This window comes from Mytilus trossulus, chromosome 14 (assembly GCF_036588685.1).
Source record: "Mytilus trossulus isolate FHL-02 chromosome 14, PNRI_Mtr1.1.1.hap1, whole genome shotgun sequence".
Lineage (NCBI taxonomy): Eukaryota > Metazoa > Mollusca > Bivalvia > Mytilida > Mytilidae > Mytilus > Mytilus trossulus.
The window spans coordinates 39,640,007-39,651,069 of NC_086386.1; the positions used below are offsets into that span (position 1 = coordinate 39,640,007).

General features: G+C 33.5%; 1 protein-coding gene across 1 annotated transcript; it reads right to left on the bottom strand.

Moving 5' to 3' along the window:
- Positions 1-66: 66 nt before the first annotated feature.
- LOC134697049 (uncharacterized) lies at positions 67-10,758 on the bottom strand. Its single transcript, XM_063559065.1, has 8 exons — positions 10,556-10,758; positions 8,147-8,293; positions 7,771-7,874; positions 6,314-6,508; positions 4,923-5,121; positions 4,451-4,540; positions 3,314-3,409; positions 67-336 (listed from the first exon to the last, which is right to left on the bottom strand). Exons 1-8 carry the CDS (start codon positions 10,724-10,726, stop codon positions 67-69), a joined length of 1,272 nt encoding a protein of 423 aa, XP_063415135.1. The 5' UTR covers positions 10,727-10,758.
- Positions 10,759-11,063: the final 305 nt, after the last annotated feature.

Sequence of the window (11,063 nt, forward strand, 5' to 3'; positions counted from 1 at the left end):
ATAAAACACAGCATAGAAAACTAGACTAAGCAATACGAACATTAATATATATTTTATTATATTGATCTACACAGTTTTCACTACTCCACGTTGGAGCATATTTCCTCTTGCATACCGCATAACAGCTGGCCATGCAAGATAATCCACCATCTCACCTCTGGGCACTAAAGATGTAAACAATTTCCTGTTTATAAGCTCACCGTTAGATACGTCCATATTCAGAACCATCGGCGGACTTTGTGTACACATTAACCAACAGAGTTCAGCGCACTTTTTAATATAAACTAATGGATACTCAGCATTTTTTTCACCACTCAACAATCTTCTGGCACAAACCTACAATAAATTAACGATATGCTGTCTTCTAAGAGTATAAGTCGAAGAGCGGAGAATTTGTCATGTATAATAACATAAATTAGTACGGTGAACGAGTAAGGAAAAGTCGCTCGTTTAAGGAGTTTAATTGTCATTCGGACTATACGACTATAAATCACAGTATTGGTAGTTCAAAGGTTAAACTTAAATTTTGACTTGTCGTCAAATATCGTACGGTGCAATTGTCGTAAAATTGGCTTTGAAGTACGATAGTTAAATTGAACGAAAAATCGACTAAGACAAGTTTTGAGGTCAACATTGTAAAATAACATCTGTGATATGATTTCTGTTATTATATACATTGATGTTACACCTTATTCATGTTATTTTAACGATGTCAAAGAAAGTTTAGCAAACTTAATTCGTCATTAAAGAGTTTTTGTAAAAGTTTAACACTACGAATACTTTGCATTTAATAGAGTACGTTCCAATTTATTTTCATATTTTTTTTAACGCAAAATGTAAAATAATTAACATGTTTATGTTATTTCTTACATTTGTACCTTTATTAATCAATAATATCAAATGCGTGTGTCTCAGAAGCACTATTTCAGCAATTCAAGCCAGACAAAGTTCATAACGCTCATATGATGGAGCTATTCGAAGCTTATATACAACTTCTTATAGATACATATACGCTGTTGGGATGTGATGTATTACTTACATTTACATACTGGGATATGTTCCCTGGAGCAGTAGACATGCTGTCAAATGTTAGAGCAGAATAAGAGGGAAATTGGTCTCTTCCTTGAGATCGTCAAATGTAAAATTATATTTCTGTAACCAACCGTACTGCACGGAGGTGAATGCCATTTAACATTCTAGATAACTTATGCTTCAATTTTCTGATCATCTTTTATAGATTGCTGCTTTGATTTTATACAGATTCCTGGACATTTTAACAGTACTATGACATGGCAACAGAAAAGAACGTTATAACAGCCTCAAGGGGATGAGGTGGCACTGAAGGCATAACAAATCAAAATTCTGCTCTTGTTAAATGGACTCTCACTAGCCATTTCATAGAATCCATTAGTCGTGTAATACTGAAGAGGGATGGAATTGCTGCAAATTGTGCAAATTCATAGTTAGAAACCAAAGCAATGAAAAGAGATGAAGAACATATTATTGCCATTGTGAACCATCTAAATGATCCATGACTGATCCCTTTGTGTGGAATCCCACCCGCAATGTCTTAAAAATATCTCTTCTTCAAAACAGATTCGTGGTTGTTTGCTCACAGTTGTCGAGGAAGGCTTGTAAATGTCTAAACATTTTATCATTAATGCTCTTTCTTAAGATCACAAGAAGTTTTTATAGTCCAATATCAAAGTCAAACACAAACCTAAAAATAAATCGGGGGAAATACTTTCAGGTCGCATAAATCCATAACTTGTGATTAGACAAGCACTGATTTCGGCAAAATGTAGAGATTATGTTATCATAATACATGTGTTGTCGCACCCATTCCATTATCCCCTTTTCAAAATGACGGCACCATGAGAAAATAATGCAAGTCGAAGGACACGCACGACTATTTCAATTGTTTTTAGAGTTTCGGTAATATTGAAAACGATGAAGCCCTTGTTTTGGCATGAAAGATAATCCCATTGGTTTATGATCAAAACTATCTCTTTTAAACCACTCAATCATAATAATTATTTAAGTTTGCCACAAGAAAATATGTAACTTTAGTCAGGTTATCTGCCTGCGAGACGGCAGTGAAACAGTACGTTTTACGTACTTCGTTTCAAAATTTTAAAAAATGGACCGCATTACACATTGCGAAACCCCTATCCGGTCACCTTTAGAATACGGTTGGCGAGAGTAAAATGATGCATTACACCCCGTGTATTTCAAAAGGCATATTTCAGCAGAATTCTTGCAAGATCTTGTGTCTTCATTGAAGGAAAATCTGCTGTTTGTTCACTACAAAACCTTACATGTCCGGGGCTTTAATCCTGTAAAGGGTCAGAATTATGTAGAAATTTCACATCATGTTCCTTGACAATTAACCAGAAGATATAATTCTGTTGTGTGGATCTCTTTGATAGGAATGTTGAATTGTAACTATTTTCAAATTATTGAGTGCTTTTTTAATTTTAATGAATTTCATGAATGATCTTATGCAAATATGCCTTCATGACAGTAGGATGCAAGTAAAAATAATATTCATCATTTATTGATGAGGTTGGATGTCAGCCGATAAGGTTACTACTGTAATTATAACATAATATGTTTTGATCTTGTGTAATAGAACAAATATTTGAAAAACGCCTATTTCCAGAATAAATCGATTTTTGTTTTAACATTTTCGAGATAATTTATTGAAAATTGATATAAGAAAATTTCTGTATCTAGAATTGAACCTAAATTGTTGTATATTTCTTCAAATTTTGAAATTATGGAAGAAACAAAATAAAAACCGAATTTGATCTTTGACCTCATTTTATGCAAAACTGTTACCACATTTCTTTTTGACGACATCGATATTTCAATAGTACTCATTTTTCCGAATCCAATGATATATAATATAGCCATATAGTATGTTTGACGATTAAATCTAAAAAATATTGGGTCTGGTCACCGTACTAAATGATACGACTGGCAACCAACAGATAGTTAGACAAAAATTTTACGATTGATCCAAGAATGAAATTTAAGCTATAAACTATGGTTTGCCTTGCAGTATGGGTTCTGTTAGTCGTTGAAGACTTTACGGTGATATAGAGTTGCTAAACTATACGTCATTTGGTCTTTGGTGGCTATTGTCTCATTTACAATAAAACCACATCTTTTAATTTAATAAACATATTATTATTTCTTTATATATGGTCAATAGACATGAAATTATATTAAAAAAAAAATATGGAAACTCAAAGAACTGAATGGACTGACGAAATTTGACATGTGGATCAATATTAAATTAAGGCATTACCTTCATGATGAACGGTATTGCCTCTGATGCTATTCTACCTTGGAATTCCTTGATGTTATTGGTACAAGAATTCGGTAACGATAACGAAAGAGATGCCTAGAAATATATATACCATCATTTGAAACATTGTGTGCGTATGATGATCAAGTTACACTGAATCATAAGAACTAACTCTGATAAATTAATTCCGGTAATTTTAGTCACCACCAGGTGGAGCTTGCGTAAAGTGAAGTTCTTTTGTTAAAATTCACTTTCTCAAACTATTTTAGGTTTTATAAGGTAGCAATACTATAATGTTACTATATGTACATGTAAGTATAAAATGTTTTATCAGGAAAGCGCTTTACGATACCATATAGGCTTTAAAATTGAACTTATATAGATTTAGAAGTTCATTATTCGTCTTTTAGTGACGATGTCAAACTACACGTAAAGAAGCTCGTTATATTTACGCCAGACACGTGTTTCGTCTACAAAAGACTCATCAAATCCGACTGAATGGGTTTAATTTTTGCATTGTTTACGATTAATTAATTTGAGTACTGCACTTGTCAATTTTGGTACATCCCACATTGTTTCGTTTGTGCCCGTTTTCAGGCATAATATTACATCATTTAAATGCAATTGGATTTTGAGATTAGTGATAGATGAAAAATAGAAGTGTGCATCCTACACAGTAAAGTTGGTACCGTTAATGTCATAACTACCACTGAATCGAAATCTCTGCTTTGAAACTGTTACTAAAAGAGGGTATCACCAGTCTAGAAGCCATGGCAGTACGTCAATACTGGTAAGATAATACTAGCACGATATTGTTTTATTAGAATTGGACAGGTGTTTAAACGTTTGGTTTCATCAAAATCCATAAGTCCAATTACTCATCCGTGTTTTTGTTTAGACTTATGGCCTTTTTGGTTTTATCAGCCTTGGAATTGTGTTTTATGTTTCTTTTTTTTTTAAATATTTTATAGATGTTAATTCATGACTGAAGACGCATTAATTGTCAAAATGTGCATTGAGCGCAATACATTTGGTATCGGTTATGTTATAATGTTATTCAATGTCATTTATGCGTTTCCTTATAGTTTTATTTTAAAAGTTTTTAAAACATATGTAAATATATAAACGAAAACTTACATTGGTGTATCTTCCAAAACATTTCATGGCATCTTCTCGTATGCTCTCTCTTTGTTCTTCTGATATTGCAATACATGTCAAATAACAATCCTATTCAGAGATAAAAATACATTGTACGATCAATATAAGAAAGAAATGACTTGTGTGTTTTGACCAATATGATCATAGAAAATGCTTGTACCAATTCAGGAATATGACAGCTGTTATCCCATCGTTTGATGTGTTTGAGCTTTTGATTTTGCCATTTGATTTGGGACCTTCTTTTTTAAATTTTCCTCAGAGTTCAGTTTTTTGTGATTTTACTTTTCAATACTTTATGATTTGATAAAATTGTTTTCCCCCGCAAAATAATGCAGTCATTTTGTATTTTGAATATGTATAATAAGGAATTGAGTCTTTTAGAAACAGCATTCAATTTAAATTGCGTTCAATGTACCAAAAACTATATCAATAAAAATCACAGGTGAGATACCTTCAGCCATGATAATAGCAAATCAACAACATATTGTTCAGAGTAGAACCTTCTCATGTCCGCGTATAGCTTTGTCCATTCATTATCAAACAGTGCTTTAAAATCCTTTGCTAATGTAGTCGGCTTAGGATCAAACATGGTGTCCTTCACTTCCGGTGACAAAGCGATATGAAGTTGCTTTCTAACTTCTTCTTTTCTTCTAAATGAATAAACGAAAAATATATATATATATATATATATATATATATAAATAAAACAATTTACAATGCAAGTTAATAGACAGAATAGTTTCTATGGTTTTGAACCCCCAAGGGTGACTGGGGTGTAAAAATATGGTCTCTTGGTCGACCGGCAGTAAAACGCTTGCCGAAGTGGGGCGTCCGTTTGGCTGTGCGGGATGTATAAAGTTCGCAGTCACGTCCGGTCAGAAAGAGGACGTTAAATCCGATGCCTCGTGTAAAGAGAGTGCCACGCTCTTTGCACATTAAGAACCCTTGCAACAAGTCTGTGAGGGGTCCGTAGGTGGCCTGTTGCAAGGCAAAATTTCTGTCTCTATCCAATATACCCTCATTTTCCAGTGGCAGTCCAAATTTCCCCGACCACCATCCTCTATTATAACAACCTACCTAAAGTATTTATTGTTAACTTGTTCTCGTCCTGAATATGCATGAAATATTTGCCACTGGACGTTAAACAACCAACAATCAATCAATCAATTCTATGGTTTTGACTATTATGAAATATTTGAAGTTATACAGCAAATACTATTCAAATAATGTTTTTTTTTGCACAAAACACAGAAACATATCAACATTTTGTCAACATACGGCGATAAACATGAAGATACAATTTGTCAAATTCATACTTATTATGAAAAAATATCATTTTAAAAGTGGCATACATATCATTCTGTGATAAATATTCGATAGAAATAGAAAAAGAGAAAAAATAGTATATTTAATTTACGCAAATTGTAAAACAAATTTGAATCATCAATTGAGATGCAGCAGTATCCATCGAAGTAACTTTTAGTTTTCAAAAGACATACTTACCTAGGTTGACATAAAAATGGATTTTGAAATACTGTTATCTGATGTTTGCTTACAGACGTAATCAAATAGAAATATTATGATCCCAATTCAGATTTGAGTGATAGCTAAATCAACCAATCATTTGGCATGTTCTAAACTACCCCGAGTGCATACAATTTGTGTGACGGAAAACCGTGACAACTTTCCATATTTTAGTTCTCTTTTGTACTTAAACTTTACTATGTTGCAAATTAATTTTGGTTGCTACTAAACTTTTAATAAAACGAGTATCTAGGATGATACATTCTGTAGTCAATAGAAAAAGAAAAAAAGACCACAAACATTATTATTAAATGTTACCTTCTTGGAGAAATTTGAATCATTTGACTGTCACTGAATGGGGACATCATTGAACGGAAGACTCGACAGTCTTGTCGTTCGGACAGATTGTTTAAATTGGTAAAACTACTGTTGCGGGTTTGTCTTGGTGTTTCATTTTCTGTACTTCTTGGAGAAAGCTGTAATTGTATGGATCGGAAACTACGAGGTGAACTTCTGCAATAAAGAAATGAAAGAATCATACCAACTGGAGTAACACATACATGTACTTGCATCAGACTCGTACATCTCTTGAATTGAATTTTAAATGTGCGTATTGTTATGCGTTTACTTTTCTACATTGGCTAGAGGTATAGAGGGAGGGTTGAGATCTCATAAACATGTTTAACCCCGCCGCATTTTTGCGCCTGTCCCAAGTCAGGAGCCTCTGGCCTTTGTTGGTCTTGAATTATTTTAATTTTAGTTTCTTGTGTACAATTTGGAAATAAGTATGGCTTTTATTATCACTGAACTAGTATATATTGTTTAGTGACCCGCTAAAGGACACCTCCGGGTGCGGGAATTTCTCGTTACATTGAAGACCTGTTGTTGACCTTCTGCTGTTGTTTTTTTCTATGGTCGGGTTGATGTCTCTTTGATACATTCCCCGTTTCCATTCTCAATTTTATTAAAGAGTTTACAAATAAACATTGCATTGTATCATGGTTCTTGTCCTGAATGCAGAAGGAATATTCTAATACTAAGTATGCCGCTTTTATAAATTGGTAATTTTATATTTGTTAAAGTCAAATGAGAAGATCACAAGTCGGGTATAAAGGTGGCAGTAGCATATTTAATATTATGTATAATAAGGTCAAGTCTATTTTATTAAATTAAAAGTTTGATTATTGAACTTTTAGGTCAGAGAAAAATGTGACATAATAAAAGGTAACAAATGGCCTTATGTTCATATATTATATTTTGTACCTTAACATTCGATTAAAAATGTGACCTATATACAGATCACGCCTTATTAACAGGTCTGTTTTTGTTTTAAGCAGGATCTGCCTACCCTTCCGGAACATATATAAGATCACTCTCAGTTTGGCGGGATACGAGTTTCTCAGTCTTTGTTATGTTGTGTTCGTGTTCTGTTGTTTTGATTGTTTGTCTTTTTTTTGCCATGGCGTTGTCCGTTTAAGCTACGAGTGTGAATGTACCTTTGTATCATTTACCTCTCTTTTGTTTTCTTTAAAAAGAGATATCTGGATTGAAATGTGTTGTTGGCAAACTTTGAATTTTACTGATGTATTTCCCTCATGTATAGGTCGCATGCCTTATTTTTGTTTTGCACTACACATTTTGAATAGTTGAACGAACGCACACTTTGATTGGTGTGAACTCCGTGAAGTCGTTTCAATAATGTATCGAGTATTCCCTACTCGAACCTTGGTGTTCACTTGTTATGGAACCTTCATATGAATATGTAATGAACTTACTGTACTGAATCTACTGGGGATTTCAATTCTCTCACTTCGTGCTTAAGCTGATAGATTTCATCTTCCATCAGACGTCGCTTGGTGATTTCATCTTCTAGATTTTCCTTAATGATGGAAATAAATAAGTAGATAAGAATAATAAGTATGGTCATTTGATAGTGTTATAGTAATTCACATTGATTACATACTTGTACACGTATAGTTCTATAAAAAATATTTAATCAATTCCAAATAGGCAGAGATTTCAAAACAATTCTTTTTAAATATAGTTCACATTATTTTAGTGAAATTCCTTTGAACTTGTTTTTTTTTTTATTTAATAATTGGCAGATTATAGTTTTTTTCTACTGTGACCTGTAAAACACCATGTACCTACCAGAAGTTTGACAGAATGTGCCATTTCTACCTCTAAATTTCTCCTCAGCTTTTTCTCTGACACTTTACATCTAGCGTGTGGGGGTTCTATAATCGGTCTTTCTATTATAACTTCCTGAAGCTTTGCTTTTCTATATCCAGCAGTCTCCTTCATTAAGATTAAAAATATATACTGCTTACATATGTACTAGAGTACAATCAGAAAGATTTCCCTATATGTTTGTAATCCTTTTAAATATGGAACTTATATCCAGTTTCTGGGTGAATAAAGAAAGTATTTGAAATGAAAACAACTTGTCTCTTAGATTACTGTTCCGACAAACCATTCGATTTTTTTACTATCCAAAAAGATTCATTTTCTTTTTTTGCTATCGTGAACAGAAGATTTGGATCAGTGTTACTAACTGCAACTACCACATTCATTTCTGCCCGCGCGCCTACTCGCAATTCACTCCAAATTAATGCCGACTTGACTAAGAAGTTACTAAAACCGTGGTAATAAGGTGTGTTAGTAAAACTATGTGCTTTTAAACGATTCATTTATATCAGATATTGTACAGTAAAATTATCGCATTGTGCCAACTTGGTCACATGTCCATTTACATATATATATATGCCACTGCTGGTGGACGTTTCGTCCCCGAGGGTATCACCAGCCGAGTAGTCAGCACTTCGGTGTTGACATGAATATCAATTATATGGTCATTTTTATAAATTTTATGTTTACAAAACTTTGATTTTCAAAAACTAAGGGTTTTCTTACGCCCAGGAGTAGATTACCTTAGCCGTATTTGGCACAACATTTTGGAATTTTGGGTCTTCAATGCTCTTCAACTTTGTATTTGTTTGGCTTTTTAACTGTTTTGATCTGAGCGTCACTGATGAGTCTTATGTAGACGAAACGCGCGTCTGGCGTATTAAATTATAATCCTGGTACCTTTGATAACTGTCTCTAAACATCAACCCAACAATGTTAGATCTGTAAATTTGCTTTCGCAAATTTTTGGTTCTTCCCTCGCCGGAATTCGAACCCGTGCTACTGTGATATCGTGACACCAAATCGCCTGCACTGCAGCCGTCCCGCTAGACCACACGACCACCTGGGCTCTCAAAAAAAGAGCTTTCGCTGGCCATGTGTTACCTTTCCACGTCAGTTTTAATCTAGCGGCGTACTACAGTACATGCTATATAAGGCATGAAGATGTTATTGTTACAGATCAGCTAAATTATCTATTATAGTAAAGGATCCTACAAATGAATGTAAGATACAGTCACAGAAAATAATTATATTCATAAGTACGTCTGAGTCAGTGACAACCCTACAACAGATGTATCCATCGGATCGCCATCAATGATGGTGATACATGGCTGTGTACATAATGTATATACAACTCGTCTAAACATCAACCCAACAATGTTAGATCTGTAAATTTGCTTTCGCAAATTTTTGGTTCTTCCCTCGCCGGGATTCGAACCCATGCTACTGTGATATCGTGACACCAAATCGCCTGCACTGCAGCCGTCCCGCTAGACCACACGACCACCTGGGCTCTCAAAAAAATATATATATATGTATATAGCTGTATTATTTAAAACATCAGAAACGTGTATCGCCACACAGTCCAACCTACAGCGTACTGATTATTACAGGATGTACAAATGCAGTATCTGCATAATAGGGCTCTAGAGTTAATACAAATATATAATAGAATATTAACCAATATTTGAGAACTTTTAGTTTAACTAATATTGACCCATTATCCCTTTACACAACCGTTTTGCTACATTTGTACATGTAGAATTTGCCAATAAATTATAGTCATTTAATATAAACAATGCCTGTTCTTGAGAGTGAAGTAGTGTTCTTCTGCTTGTTGATAAATTTAACATTATCTTCTCATGCGAACATTTTATTAGACTCGTAATTTACTGTGAGACGGAAGAATTTATTTTGCAGAAAATCTTAAAATGTAACAAGCAGAAAATTGGTAAATGTGAAATAATACTATATAATAGACAACAAACATATCCATTTTATTCAAGACAAAAGTGCAATACAGCTCTTAAATGTCCTCAGGCCTCAAAGGTCTTTTTCGGTAAGTGCCTCTACTTACTAAAATTGAAAAAGGAAATTAGGAATTTTTCAAAGCGACAACAACCAGACCATAGAGCAGACAACAGCCGAAGGCCACAAATGAGTCTTCAATGTATCGAGGAACTCCCGCACCTGGAGGCCCCTTAATAAATGTAATAGGAATTTTATTTCACTACACGTATAAAAACTAGCCTGATATCGAGCTTTGAAGACCGTTTTCTCGCCCATACACTTTCCTCTATGTTTTAAAAAAAAAATTATATTCTTACAATATAGGTTTCAACTAGAACTGTATCATTATTATGAATAACTTACAACTTCCTTTATCATATTATAGATAATTTTATGGTAGACTTGCTGCAATCCAACTTCTGTCAAATGTGACCATTCTCGAACAGCAGTGTCTGATTGTTTATACCAAGATTGCAAACAATCGCTCATTTTCTGCAGTCTTAAACGCCATTCTACTTTCACGTAACTGTTCATTATTATGATGAATGCTTATATTAAAAATCACAAAAAAAAACTATGTACACCGTGAAGCAAAATATCTTTCCAAACAATTGAATACACTATTTGATTATATATGTTTGTTTATTACAAATTTATTGTTTGATTTTAAACAATTGAATTAGTAGTGAATAAAAGAATAAAAACTTTCAAATTGTTTTTGTTGAGTGAACCGATGTAGAAATTTTGGCGAATTGACAAATATTATAATAACTTGTTTTTTTTTTTTTAATTTGTACAGACAATGTAAAAATTCAGTGCTTTTAATAAAAAAAAATTTCATGCATTTGCCAGCTCCCTTATGAACAGTCAT

Coding starts and splice junctions, on each gene's coding strand:
- LOC134697049 (XM_063559065.1), bottom strand. CDS start 10,726: ATGAACAGTTACGTGAAAGTAGAATGGCGTTTAAGACTGCAGAAAATG. Junction 6,509..7,770: donor TCCCCAGTAGATTCAGTACA/GTAAGTTCATTA, acceptor TCTTTATTGCAG/AAGTTCACCTCGTAGTTTCC. Junction 3,410..4,450: donor GTTTTGGAAGATACACCAAT/GTAAGTTTTCGT, acceptor ATATATTTCTAG/GCATCTCTTTCGTTATCGTT.